At 43.1% G+C, this 15,443-nt stretch overlaps 1 protein-coding gene and 1 pseudogene across 1 annotated transcript; both read left to right on the top strand.

Moving 5' to 3' along the window:
- The first annotated feature begins 1,526 nt into the window (after positions 1-1,526).
- LOC147933099 (uncharacterized) lies at positions 1,527-9,213 on the top strand (annotated as a pseudogene).
- Positions 9,214-13,476: 4,263 nt separating this feature from the next.
- LOC109128034 (uncharacterized) lies at positions 13,477-14,157 on the top strand. The gene has a single exon (XM_019233708.2). It carries the CDS (start codon positions 13,477-13,479, stop codon positions 14,155-14,157), a length of 681 nt encoding a protein of 226 aa, XP_019089253.2.
- Positions 14,158-15,443: the final 1,286 nt, after the last annotated feature.

The following is a 15,443-nucleotide window of genomic DNA, read 5'->3' as shown; positions in this document are numbered from 1 at the left end:
CAAAGTTTTGCGAAGCCTAAGGGAATGCTTACAACTACACTGGTGTTAGCCTTACCGGAGCCGGATAAACCTTATGTTGTTTACACTGATACATCACGGATGGGATTAGGGTGTGTTCTGATGCAAGAGGGTAAGGTGATTGCTTACGCCTCTCGGCAGCTAAGGAAACATGAAGCGAATTATCCTACCCACGACCTTGAGATGGCAGCGGTTGTCTTTGCACTGAAAATTTGGCAATCTTACCTGTATGGTGGGAAGGTTCAAGTTTTCACAGACCATAAGAGTTTGAAATACATTTTTACTCACCCGGAGTTAAACTTGCGGCAACGAAGATGGATGGAGCTTTGATATAGACATTGCTTACCATCCAGGGAAGGCAAATCTAGTTGCGGATGCGTTAAGTCAGAAGAGAAGTTCGACAGATTCTGAGAAAGATATGGAAGGGTTGATTAGCAAGGTCGGGACATTGCGGTTAGCAGCTTTGTCCGACGAGTTGGAACCATTGGATCTCGGAGCAGCTGATCAAGTAGATTTACTGAGTCGCGTCCGGCTAGCTTAGGAACAAGATAAGGAATTGGTTAAGTAGTCGAAGAATGAGAAGACTGAGTTCCAGACTTCGAACAAAGGACGATCCTGGTGAATGGACGAGTTTGTGTCCCAAAGGATAAGGAATTGCGGGAGGAGATTCTTAAGGAAGCGCATTTGTCCAAGTTCTCGATACATCCGGGGGCAACTAAAATATATCGCGACTTAAAGCGCTATTACCATTGGAGAGGTATGAAGCGAGACGTGGCTAAGTGGGTAGCTGGTTGTCCGACTTGTCAGCTGGTTAAGGCAGAACATCAAGTGCCGGGTGGATTGCTGCGAAGTTTGCCGATACCGGAATGGAAATGGGACATGATTACCATGTATTTTGTCACTGGGTTGCCGATGTGCGAATGCGATTTGGGTGATCGTCGACAGACTAATGAAATCCGTACACTTTATTGCGGTGAACAAGAAGGACGGATCAGAAAAGCTGGCTGAGATTTATGTACGGGAGATTGTCCGATATCATGGAGTGCCGGCTAGTATAGTGTCAGATCGCGACTCTAAATTTACTTTGGGATTCTGGAGGGCACTTCAGAAAAGGTTTGGTACACAATTGAACATGAGTACAGCTTATCACCTGCAAACAGATGATCAGTCCGAGCGGACAATCCGAAAACTGGAGGATTTACTGCGAGCTAGTGTGTTGGATTGGGGCGGAAAATGGGACAAATACTTACTCTTGGCAGAGTTCGCATATAACAATAGTTAACACGCAAGTAATGGGATGTCACCGTACGAAGTGTTGTATGGTAGGCTTTGTCGAACACCGCTGTGTTGGACCCAAGTGGGGGGAGCGGAGTGTTAATGGGCGGGACTTTGTGGAAGAAACAACAGAAAGAATCAAAGTCTTGAAGATTAAGATAAAAGAAGCTCATGATCGTCAAAAGAGCTATGCGGACAAGCGTCGGAGAGAGTTGGAGTTTGAAGTGGGAAATATGGCTTATCTCAAGACAGTCACATATAAGGGTAAAGACCGTGCCTCCTTGAACACGAAATTTTCACCAAGGTACATGGGACCATACAGGGTTCTGGAGAGGATCGGACCTATTGCGTACAAGTTGGAATTGCCACCGACAATGGATGCTTTTCACAAAGTTTTCCATGTCTCCTTGCTACGGAAATGCATAACACATCGGGAAAATGTTATTTTTGAACCACCGCCAGACTTGCAAGAGAATATAACTATTAGAGTCTTTTGAGTCTTTATAGGATTTAGCAAGGATGGGAGCATAATGGAGCTAAATAGGAAGATTTGGAGCTTAATCAAGCATTGAGGCTGAGCTACGAAGTTAGGAAACATGTTCAGAAGAGTGCATCGATCGACACAGCATATGCATCGATCGATGCTAGGCCAAAATCAAAATCGGAAGTTTTTCTCACAAGTTTTGAAGATTTACAAAGCTGCCCTAAAGTTTTTCATATTTGCATCATTAGTCCCTGGACGTGTTTAGGAATATAAATAGGCTTTTTATGGTCATTGTTTAGACCTAAGTTTTATTTTCTGCCACCTTTTGAGAGAGAGACCCTGAGAGCTTTTTGGGAGAGACAAGTCAAGAACTCAGCCTTGTTGAGAGAAGCTTTTCTAAACTCCTTTGTTCTTCTCTTTTGAATTTAATGATATCTATTTTATCCATGGTTTATGTTTTATTAATCATGTCTGAGTAAATCTCTTGTTAGGTTCACAGTTTTTCATAGGGTTTTTATGATTTATTAGATCTGTTTATTTAGGATTCTTTCTATTTCTAGATCTTCATCATAAGTTGTTCTTCATATTAATTCTTGATTGATCACCTAGAATTAATACCTAGGAAAATAAATTGGTATGAGAATAAAATTGATTTTCCTGATAAAATCTTTTGATGAGCAAAATTACTTTCTACAAAGAGATTTGATTTAGTAATTTTGTGAACAATCTAAACTTGTTTTTTTAAAGCTGATTTATTACCTAGAATTTTGCAAAGAGATTTGGATTTTTTGGTTTTAAATTTAGATAATATTTGCAGTGAGAACTGAATTATTTTACAGAAGAGTTTAGAGTTCTAGATCTGATCTTAATTGCTTGAATCCTAATTATTTGATTGATTTAATATCTCATAAATTCCTGAGAATCTCCCTAGGCCTAGGGTTTTTAATTCCTGAATTTACAACACTTTTTAATTCGGTTTCTGCATTGCTTTTAAATTAATATTTTGATTTAGCATAATTAAAAGATTCATAAGTCTATTGTGTGAACTAGAGTCTCTGTGGATTCGACCCCTAGAGTATTACAACTGCAAGGCTGTTAGTACCATAGGGTATTACAATTTGAACATATCAAATTTTGGCGCCGTTGCCGAGGACTCTTTTGATTCACCATTAGATTAAAATCTTTGATTTTGTCTAAATTTTTCTTTTTCTGTTTTACTCACACGCTTTTGTTTCTTTTCTCTTGTGTGTTTCAGGTACATGACTAAGCCTAGCAGCAGGAAAAATCCTACTGGTCTAGTTGTTAAGCTTACAAACCAAGAGTTAGGACAGCTAGAGCGTGATAACACAAAAGCAGCCAAATCAGCAAAGATGGTCAACCCAATCATACTGAGACCAGATGCGGCTGGAGTTTTGAGGAATCAAGAGGGTCATGTGCGCAACGAACTAGGCCAAAAACTTGATGCTGAAGGACAAGTTATTCAGGAAGAACCTATCGTCGTTGATGAGAATGCAGACGGCATCGATCGACGCAACATCGGCATCGATCGATGCAAGGAAGAAGGCATTGATCGACGCATCATTGGCATCGATTGACGCAATGTCGGGGCTGGTGCGAATGGAGCCAATTTGGATGGTAACAACCAGCAGAACCTTCAGCCTAGACGGGACAACAATGGAGAGCTTGTCAAGACTCTTGCGGACTTCAACAGGCCAGATTTATTCTATGAGAAACGTTCCGCAATTGTCCCTCCTCCATTCCCAAGGAATGATTTTAAGCTGAAGCTTGCCTACTTCGCTCTTGTTGGAAAAAGGCCATTCCAAAATCTGCCACATGAGAAGCCTCTAGACCACATTGAACACTTTGAGGACATAGTCACAAGCATCAAAGCCAATGGAGTCACAGAGGACTATCTCTACTGCAAGCTTTTTCCCTACTCTCTTACTGGGGAAGCTTCTCATTAGCTAAGCCAGCTGAAACCAGGATCTCTGACAACCTGGCATGACATCAAGGTGGCATTTTTGAACTACTTCTATGATGATGCGATGTCTGATGAGCTGAGGATAAAGTTTTACTCCTTTAGACAAGGACCTGCTGAATTTTACAAAGCTGCTTGGGTAAGATTCAAAGCATACCAGAGGGACTGTCCACATCATGGTTTCTCAGAGGTGCAATTGATCAGTATCTTCTTTAGTGGGATTGAATGGAGGTATCAGATGGCTTTGGATGCAGCTAGTGATGGGAACTTCATGACAAGGTACCCAGATGATGCTGAGAAGTTGATAGAAAGGCTAGCATCAAGCAACAATATCAAGAATGCGGACTTAGAGCGGAAAAGAGCACATGAGGGTTATGATTCAAATCAGCTAGCTTTAGTTAATGCAAAACTGGATTCAGTGCACAATCTTCTTGTGGGCAAGAAGTCTGTCCATTTAGCTGAAGATGTTGAGACTTTTGAGTCAAAACCAGAGATTTGCGAAGAAGGTGTCAACTAGGTGTATGGAGCTGGGTATCAAAATCAGAGATTTGGTCAGAAGAATTCATTCTCAGGAAATCCAAACAACAATTTCACAAGAAACTATGGATCTTCTTCTTACCAACCCCTCCCTCCACCCAATTCAGAAAGCAAAATGGAATCAATGATTGGACAGACTTTGGAAGGTCAACAGAAGTTAACGGTGGACTTCAATGGAAAGATTGATTCTGTTTACACTGAGCTGACTGGGAAGTTTGATGCATTAAACACTCATGTCAAGAAGCTGGAGAATCAAGTGATTCAGACTGCTGGGTCTATCAAAAGACAAGAGGAACTTCTGTCTAAAAGAACAGAGATGGATCCAAGGCATGCTTGCAATGCAATTCTGGTGAATGAAGGAGAAAACCATGATACGACGACAGTAGAACCAGCATCGATCAACGCCATGACAATGCATCGATCGATGCAGTCACCAACCGTCGAGGCAACCTCACTCCAGAACAAAAGCATCGATCGATGCTCCATCAGTATCGATCGACACCTCCCACAGACGGCTACGGTTTCTGTTCCAGTTTCACCATCCAATTCACAACAAGCCTACAAGCCTAAGGTTCCTTTCCCTAAGCCTAGGAGGTCTAAGCAGGAGTTTGAGGAAGCTAGATGCAAAGCTATGATGGATAAGGTGATGATAGAAATGCCTTTGATTGATGCAGTCAAGTTTTCTCCTGATATTAAGAAATATGTGAAAAGGATGGTCACTAATGGTTTGAGCCCTGAGGAAGGAGCTTTGCTTACCAAGGATGTCAGCTCAATTTTGTTGAACCAGCCTGCTCAGAGGAAGAAAGAGAGGAAAGAGAAAGTGGTTGTCTCTGAGAAAGTGAGTGCAATGATTCAGAGTAGGATTGCAAAGAAGTTACCAGATCCTGGAAGTTTTGTGTTAGATTGTTCTATTTCAACAGGAAGGTTTGCACACTCACTTTGTGATCTTGGCTCTAGTATTAACTTGATGCCACATTCTGTTGCTGTGAGACTTGGGATGACAGATTTCAAGCCAACTAAGATCTCTCTTATCTTAGCTGATCGGTCCAGAAGGATTTCTGAAGGTGTCTTAGAGGATATTCCACAAGATTGGAGATTGCATGATTCCCACTGACTTTGTGGTGCTGGAGTATGACAAAGAGCCAAGTGATCCTCTCATCTTAGGACGCTCTTTCTTGGCTACAGCTGGTGCTATCATAGATGTGAAGAAGGGACACATATCTCTGAATGTGGATGATTTGGTCATGAATTTTGAGATGGACAAGCTGAGAAGAGCTCCCACTATTGATGGTCAGACATTTTCTGTGGAGATTGCTTCTGATGATGCTCCACTCATAGAGCTTCATGAAGACATTACTGCTGGGTATGTCAAAGAACTGGAGACTGTTGAGAAAGTGAGTAAGCAAGCTGTTAAGATTGAAGATTAGAGTGGGGATCATCTAATCAGTACTAGAGACCATGATGGGGTTCTGATGCATGACAAGGCACTGGTAGATGATGTTTTGTGATGGAAACACGGATTTCAGAGGTTAGTTGCAGAATCGTTGAAGAAACACGAATTGCAGACCAAGCATCGATCGATGCAGCTGTTGCATCGATCGACACTCCTTCCAGAGACGGCTCGGACTTCTCCAAAACCGAAGATTCTCGAGTTGATTCCTTAGCTGCAAGTCCTAGACCAGTTGTAAAGCTGAAATCTCACCATTCTACAGTCCAGAACCCACAGGTAAGGCCAAGGTATGCATCTCCTTCACCTAAATCTTCTCCTATCATCAATAAGAATTTCAAAGGTACAAGAACTGTTGTGCAGTTAACCAAGCCACGAGATTATCGTAGAGCGCTTGTTTCTTCTGTTGATGATTTTGCAGGACTTAAGAGAAAGCCAACCATACCTCAGTCCCGCCCTGGTCATGATCCTCACATCCTTGGCAGATCTCATGCACATACTGCCTACACACCACCTTGGATGAAGAGGACATACTCTCAGAAGCATTTATTGCCATGTTCCGATCCACCGGATGCCTGAGATCCGACACAGTCAAGCTAATGACTGAAAACAAGAGCTTAGTGGGAGGCAACCCACTGGTAGGTTTTTCTTTTTCCTTGTTCTTTTGAATTATTTTTATTTTTCGCCAATCTCTTACTTGATAGCACTGGGGACAGTGTTGTTTAAGTCTGGGGGAGGCAGTTACTAACTACGTTTTTGTTTTTGAAAAAAAAAAAAAATTGTTTTATTGAGTCAAAATTTTGTTTGGAACTATGACTTTTCTTTTTAGTGTACTGCCTTGGTTGATTAATGCTGCAGATTGAATCCAAAAATCCGACTAATGAAAAATCCAATGGCTGACCAGTGAACCAGAGACATCCAAATTTCCAACAGAATCCATAAAAGCTTGAAGTAATTTCTGTACTTTTCTTTTTACCTCATCAAGGAGATTGACGTTCATAGAGCTTGACTCCTTGTTCATACCTGACAAGTAAGACTTCAGAAAGAAAATGCTACTCCTCTCCCTTATTCAAGTTAAAAAATCTTGGGAGCTTTGTTAAAAAAAAAAAGAGAGAATAAAAGATGAGATGATTTTGATCAGTTTAGAGAGGTATGTAAATTACCTGTGACCTAATTATTCTACTCTTGAGTCAAATGATCATACAAAGCTTGGAAGCGAGGGGTAGGTAAATTACCGATGACCCTATTATTCGCCTACAACTTTAAGAAAAAAAAAGAAAACAAAACAAAGCTCTAAGGAAGATTAAAAAGAATAAGTCTGGGGGAGAGAAAAAGTACCACATGTGATAAAAGATATGTCTTGCTTGTTATGGTATTGTACGGGAATGAGTCTAGAAGGTTCTTGATATTGATCAAATTGATGAGACCCACCGATGAAGGCTTAATGGAGGAAGTAGTGGAATTTGGGTTGAATTTGGGATGCTATGAAAGTCAACGGAGAAGTACATGGTGGTTCGATTTAGATTTATCTGCTAAGCATGTGGATTAAGGTTTGGATGATCATGGCATTACTTTAAAAAGAAAATGAGTTCCTACGTTTTCAAACCTCTTTCACAGATGAAGTTTTTGATTTGCTTGAGGGCAAGCAAAGGCTAAGTCTGGGGAAGTTGATAGGTGTTTTTAGCCATGATATAAGTCTTAATTATAGAGTCTTTTTGGTATTTTTAGAGTCTTTTGAGTCTTTATAGGATTTAGCATTGATGGGAGCATAATGGAGCTAAATAGGAAGATTTGGAGCCTAATCAAGCATTGAGGCTGAGCTACAAAGTTGGGAGACATGTTCAGAAGAGTGCATCGATCGACACAGCATATGCATCGATCGATGCTAGGCCAAAGTCGAAATCGGAAGTTTTTCTCATAAGTTTTGAAGATTTACAAAGCTGCCCCAAAGTTTTCCATATTTGCATCATTAGTCCCTGTACGTGTTTAGGAATATAAATAGGATTTTAATGGTCATTGTTTAGACCTAAGCTTTATTTTCTGCCACCTTTTGAGAGAGAGACCCTGAGAGCTTTTTGGGAGAGACAAGTCAAGAACTCAGCCTTGTTGAGAGAAGCTTTTCTAAACTCCTTTGTTCTTCTCTTTTGAATTTAATGATATCTATTTTATCCATGGTTTCTGTTTCATTAATCATGTCTGAGTAGATCTTTTGTTAGGTTCAGGGTTTTTCATAGGGTTTTTATGATTTATTAGATCTGTTTATTTAGGATTATTTATCTTTCTAGATCTTCATCTTAGGTTGTTTTTCATATTAATTTTTGATTGATCACCTAGAATTAATACCTAGGAAAATAAATTAGTATGAGAATATAATTGATTTTCCTGATAAAACCTTTTGATGAGCAAAATTACTTTCTACAAAGATATTTGATTTAGTAATTTTGTGAACAATCTAAACTTGTTTTTTAAAAGCTGATTTAATACCTAGAATTTTGCAAAGAGATTTGGATTTTCTGGTTTTAAATTTAGATAATATTTGCAGTGAGAACAGAATTATTTTACAGAAGAGTTTAGAGTTCTAGATCTGATCTTAACTGCTTGAATCTTAATTATTTGATTGATTTAATATCTCATAAATTCCTGAGAATCTCCCTAGGTCTAGCGTTTTTAATTCCTGAATTAACAACACTTTTTAATTATGTTTCTACATTGCTTTTAAATTAATATTTTGATTTAGCATAATTAAAAGATTCATAAGTCTATTGTGTGAACTAGAGTCTCTGTGGATTCGACCCCTAGAGTATTACAACTGCAAGGCTGTTAGTACCATAGGGTATTACAATTTGAGCATATCAACCAGTTCGGATAGTGGATAAGAAAAAAAGGTCGGACCGAAAGAAGAAGGTTAACCTGATTCAGGTAGTTTGGGATTGTGATGGCGACGAGGAAAAAACTTGGGAACCGGAAGAGGTGATGAAGGTAAACTTCAAGAAATGGTTTGAAAAGCAGAAGGTTCCAAGGAAAAAGGCTTAGATTCGAGGACGAATCCAGGCTAAGGGGGGGGGGGGGGGAGAGTTGTAATGCCCGTCTCCACGCACCATCCAAATGATCGAGCTATGGTCCATCGTTGAGCTGAAATCCGAGATATCTGCATCAAGTCTTGGACATGCGGGTTCCGCGAGACAGTTGGTTGGGGAGCTGAAGAGCAGCTAACGATGATACGTGAAACCGCAGGTACACTCTCGATCTTGTACCATGGACCGCATACATTTTTGATATTTAGTGGAACGATGTTGTTTTACTAATAGAAGCGCGGGAATGGTTATTTACGGGAGAGAAGAGACGCGGGGAGCGTACTGGATGGTTTTGAACAATTTTTTCGGTGTTAACTGCCCAGAACTCGTCTATAAAAGGAACAATGCGTCATTCTTCACGAGCGTGAACGAGAAACACATAAGAACTCCGAAAGAATAGAAAGATTGCTGAGAAACCGAGAGAGATTGTCGAAGTTTGGGAAGAGATCGTCGAGTAGTGCGGGTAAGTATCGACTGACTGTGTGTTCATCGATAGTTTATCGAGTATTGTCGAAAGGAACGTTAATCTGGTCTGTTTGTCTTAGATTTCTGGGAAGCGCGGCCTATAGAGAGATTTGGTCGAGATTCTACGCGACAAGAGATGTGAGAAACTTTATCCGAGACACAAAGGTGAGTTGCGTGACCGTGGCGACGAGTCTTGTGTTGTTTTCTTGCATAGATTCACTTAGTCCTTGATTGTCCTGTATAATCTGTATGATTGCTTATCGTTTTCCTGATTATCTGCTGCTTAGTCTTGGTGATCGATGCAGTTTATTGAGGATCTAGATCGGCGGTACGCTTGGGAGCAGTAATGCTCGCTAAGGACTGTCCGGTTGCGAGAAGATTGCTTGGTAACTCTGTATGATTACGCTGGACGAGTTTCTGTTCGCGACTTGCAATATTGACTGTTTGAATTGACTATTTGATTGCGATTACTTGCTTGTGGCCTATGATATCTTGTGTTTTTGTGGGGTTTTAAGCCTTGTTTTTGCATAGTTTTGTTGCATAATCTTGTCTTTCTAGGTTTTTTTAGGAGCATATGCATCTAGTGTATTATCTCTCAGGTTCTTGGAGTAATCCCATCACATTTGGAGCATTTGGACTTGTTTTGGTGCAAAGAAGCAAAGAAGAGTGAAGTGGAGAAATGGTACAAGATCAGGGAGCATCACCGGCCTAGCCCATCTGTCAAAGCCTTCCCGGTTGACCCCATCGGCCACCTCCCATTGGCCAAACCTAGCCCGATGCCACTTGTAACGACCTGGAACCTCGGTAGACGCAGAATCGTTAATTGCCGAGATTAGTATCAAGGATTACCGAGAGTCCGTATCGAGGATTACCGAGAGTTCGTATCAAGGATTACCGAGAGTTCGTATCAAGGATTACCGAGAGTTCGTATCGAGGATTACTGAGAGTCTGTATTGAGGATTACCGAGAGTCCGTATCGAGGATTACCGAGAGTCCGTATCGAGGATTACCGAGAGTTCGTATCAAGGATTACAGAGAGTCGTCCGTATCTAGAGCGATCGAGAGTCAGTATCGAGAGTCAATACTTGGTATCGAGGAGTGCCGAGAAATGCCGATACTTGGTATTGAGAAATGCCAATACTTGGTATCGAGGAATGTCAAGAAATGTCGATACTTGGTATCGAGAAATGCCGAGAAAATGCAGAAATCAGCGACGGTAGAGTCCGACGATAGAACTCGATAAGTTAAGGGGATTGGACGGAAATGGAGAGTTCGAAGTAGTGAACAGACGTTTGAATTGAAGAACAGGGATCTTCGGTATGCAGGCTGTAAGTTGCTGAATAAAGAGATGAGAGGTTTCGGTACTAAGTCCGAGGGACAGTCTGAGTAGAAGTAGGAATGAAAGTCCTAGTGATGTTGATAGTAAAGTGATATTGATAGTGTAGTGATAGTGAAGTGATAGTGATAGTGAAGTGGAGTATCCAGAAATTATTGCATCGGCGAACAATGGATCGGGCCGATGGACGAGGATGGATCGATTAGACTATGGGCCGATGGATGGTCCGGGGACTCGGTAATCTTGCGAAGATTTGAGCCGACTCACGGGAAAGGAAACCCGAGAGAAATGGAAACTCGCGGAAAAAGCAAGGTGATCGGATAAGGATAGATGCGAGAAATAAGGGAAGTTAGGGGACGGTAGAGCTTATCATTCTAAGGCAAATTAGGGCGGTTTAGTCGACCCTATATAAGGGGTTAAACCCTTAAGAAATTCTCAAGTTTCGCATTCACATCCGAGAGCCGCCGCAAGAGAGAAAGAGAGAGTTTCCATAGGAGCTAAACCGAGATCCTAAGGTCTAACTCGAGAAAGGAACGGTAAGTATCCTTCCACCTTGATCCATCGATGGTTATGGGATATACATCGGATATTAACGGTGTTGATCTGTCCGTGTAGAAGCGGAGATCAGATTTGGGCATAGGAACCGAGAGTTCAATACCCTAGGTCGATACCGAAGGTGAGTGCATGACTGTGGCCGAGTTTCATAGTTGATTCTCTTGACCCGTGGTTTATTTAATCTTGTTAATTGCTTGTCTTGACTGATGGTTAATGTGTTCTATTGCAATATGAATGGTGGTTGGTCTAAACAACTTAGGCAACTATCCGATGTGAATTGTTTAACTTGCATGACGTGATTGGAATATACCCTGTGTTAGATTGAGATCGTTGAACTGAACCTAGTGAGACGGGATGACCGCTTCACTAAGCAAACATTGTTTACTTACGCCTCCTTTTAATGGACGCAGGAAAGGAAAGGTCCGATGATCAGGATTATAGTGGCTGACCATCTCGTGTGACGGAGGTAAGGGAGGAAGAGGATGGTGGCTTGGGTAGCTTTATTATTACGTTTAAATTCCTAAGGATTTCGTTATTATCATGCATGGATTTAAGATTGTTTCGTTAAGGTTAATTGAACCTCGTATTTAATAAATGTGTATTTTGAAGTTATATCGCCTGCTATACATTACTGTTGTTAAGTATTGTCGAACGAACAAGTAGAAATTCATAGGCCCTAAGAAAAATTTTATCGGCCGGTACGTCCGGATATGGGTTTTTAGGGTCGGGGTCTTACATTTGGAATCAGAGCACGGTTATAATTCTAGGACATGTTCATATGGCGGGTGCATAGGTTATTTGGAATCAGAGCACAGTCTCACGGTAAGACTGGTCATGTTTAGTTTATAGGGTGCAAAAGACTGAGTTGGTTTGGACGCTAACTTAGAATCGGTTATGGTATTTCAGATGTCACCCAACACTCGTAAATCGGCTAATACCTCGGCTAGACCAGGAGTCGGAGGGAACGTTGAGGATGCACCGAACACTGCCCAGTGAACGCTGGGCTAGTAGGTGCGAGGACCGGTATGGAAACCGGAGAGCATGGAACCCGTGGAGTCGGTATAGGAGATACGCCAACAGTGGGTACAGGAGCTAATGCGACTGCGAACATTGGGATGGGGCAAGTACTAGAGACCTTGGTCCAGATACTGAACCAGATGACACCACCACAGGTCGCAAACCTGCCTGTACCTAATGTGGTGCCAATGGTGGCAACTCCTTCGTACTGGCCTATCATGGACCACATGCTAAAGTTGGGTACGCAGTACTTTAGTGGTGGAGCAAATCCTACCGAGGCTGATGAATGGAGAAGTCGCCTCGAGAGGAACTTCGACTCTGTGCGTTGTCCGCTGGAGTATCGGAAGGACATCGCTACCCACTACCTATCCGGGGAAGTCCATGCATGGTGGACAGGCATGGTGAGCCGTATGGCCAACCCGAATTGCTCATGGGAGACTTTTTGCGGTATGTTTCTTGCGAAGTACTTTCCGCAGGAAGCTATTGACCATCTTGAGTCAGAATTCTTGGATTTGAGGTAATAGAACCGGACCATGCGAGAGTATGAGACCGAGTTCAACCGACTCAAGAGGTACGGTGGTAATGAGATGGTGGATGAGCAAGTGCAGATTCGTCGGTTCTTGCGAGGCATGAGAGTGGATGTCCGCAATCGATGCATGATTTGGAACTTCAGGAGTCTTGCCAAGCTGGTTGAAAAGGCGGCCATGTTGGTGGACGGACTGGCCGAGGAAGCTCAGCAACCTTCCAGAGGAACTGCGGTGCAACAGGCGCCGATGGTGAAAACCAAATCGGGAACTGGGAATAAGCAGACTGGGAGTTGGAAACCTACGGGTAAGGCTTCGGGCAGTGTGCGTGTGTGTCCGACGTGCCGCAAGAGGCATTCGGGACAGTGCCAACGGTTACTCGGTACTTGTCTTGCTTGCAGTGGGAAGGACCACATGGCCAGCAATTGTCCGAACAAGGGAAGTGACACACGAGTGTGCTACCAATGTGGGCAGGCGGGACACATCCGGCCAAACTGTCCGCAGTTGGGAACGCAAGGGCAGAAACGGGCCAGCGAGGTGCTGCCATTGCCACCACCGCCGAAACAGCCGGCGATTATGCCTAGGGTGTACTCGATCGCGGACGGGCATGTCAAAGCGAGCACTTCATGGCAGATCACTGGTAAGTTTGGATACTCACCTTAGTGAAATTTTGCGTGAATATTGTGTGTGTGTGTGTGTGTGTGTGTGTGTGTGTGCTTTGTGTGGTTAGGTTCTTAGCAAGAACAGTTGTGTAGGGACATTACTTATGGGCGGTGTGGAAACACATGTGATGTTTGACACTGGGGCTACGCATTGTTTTGTGAGTCCAAATATGATTGGGAAAGGCGGTTTCCGGAAGGAACCCGGAGATCATTTTGGTTTAGTACAAGCAGCAGGCGGCCAAGTGATGATGACATACGGAGTAGTACATAACATCTCGGTCATGGTGTGTGGTATGGACATGCCGGCAGACTTGGTCATATGTCGAGTGAAGGCACACGATGTGATAATAGGCATGGATTGGCTAAGCAAACACATGGCCCACTTGGACTGCTACCGCGGGCGAGTAGTGTTAGAGACTGCCAAGGGAATGGTAGGATATCAGGGCATCAGGCCATTGTCGGGATATCTGTTAGTCTCGGCGGTGCAGGCTGAACAGTTGATTAGTAATGGATGCGATGAATATTTGGCTTTGATCATGATAGAGGAAGTGGGTACGGGTACAGGACTGCAGGAGATACCGGTGGTACGTGAATATGAGAGTGTGTTCGGACCCCTGTCCGGATTACCACCAGCACGGTCAGACCCGTTCACTATCAAACTGGAACCTGGTACGGCTCCGATATCAAGAGCTCCGTACCAAATGGCACCGGCGGAGATGGCCGAATTAAAGAAACAGTTGGGAGACCGAGTAGCTCACCATAGGACGCACCAGTGCTCTTTGTAAAGAAGAAGGACGGTACTTTCCGACATTGCATCGATTACCGGAGATTGAACAAAGTGACAGTGAAGAATCGGTATCCCTTGCCGAGGATTGACGAGTTGATAGATCAACTCCGGGGAGCCACATATTTCTCGAAGATCGATTTGGCTTCGGGATATCATCAAATTCTGATAGAAGAGTCAGACATTCGGAAGACAGTCTTTAGAACAAGGTACGGTCATTATGAATTTATGGTCATGCCGTTTGGGTTAACCAACGCCCCGGCAGCGTTCATGAAGCTCATGAACAATGTGTTCCGAGAGTACTTGGACGAGTTTGTGATTTTGTTCATAGACGACATTTTGGTTTACTCGAAGAGTAAAGAAGAGCATGCCGCACATTTGAGGAAAGTGGAAAGGTTAAAGGAGCAGAAGCTATTCGCCAAGCTAATCAAGTGCAGCTTCTGGAAATGAGAGATCGGGTTCTTAGGACATCTAGTATCGGACAAGACAGTGTCCGTGGATCAGGAAAAGATTCGGTCCATAGCGGAGTGGCCTAGACCGCGGAACGCCTCGGAGATAAGAAGCTTCCTAGGACTGGCTGGATACTACCGACGACTCGTGAAGGGTTTCGCAAGTATGGCGCAGCCGCTGACCAACCTGACGAGGAAGGACGAACCATATGTATGGTCGGCTGAATGCGAGCAGAGTTTCTCAAGGCTTAAGGATATGTTGACTAGTGCACCTGTGATGGCACTACCAGAACCGGATGAGCCATATGTAGTATACACGGACGCGTCTGGTCGAGGATTAGGATGTCTACTCATGCAGAACGGGAAGGTAATCGCTTATGCCTCTAGACAACTGAGGAAGCACGAAGCAAATTATCCAACCCATGACTTGGAGATGGCGGCCGTAGTATTTGCACTAAAGATTTGGAGGCCCTACTTGTACGGTGGGAAGGTGCAAATATACACGGACCACAAAAGCCTACAGTACATCTTTACTCAGTCGGAACTGAACCTACGACAGCGAGGGTGGATGGAACTAGTCGCGGATTATGACTTGGAGATCAATTACCATCCGGATAAGGCCAATTTAGTGGCGGACGCCTTAAGTAGAAGAGGGTTGGCCATTAATGCCGAGAGAGACGCGGAAAAATTGGTTGCAATGATCAGAATTTTACGGTTGAATGCATTGATAGAACAGCTGGAACCGCTAGGTCTTGGGGCCACGAACCAAGCAGACTTGCTAACGAGGGTACGGATAGCACATGAGAAAGATGTAGAGTTGATACGGTTGTCCAAGGTG

This window comes from Camelina sativa, chromosome 12, assembly GCF_030686135.1.
Source record: "Camelina sativa cultivar CO46 ecotype springtype chromosome 12, ASM3068613v1".
Classification (NCBI taxonomy): domain Eukaryota; kingdom Viridiplantae; phylum Streptophyta; class Magnoliopsida; order Brassicales; family Brassicaceae; genus Camelina; species Camelina sativa.
Note: the sequence above shows the minus strand (reverse complement) of the source record. Positions and strands in the feature narration are given on the sequence as shown.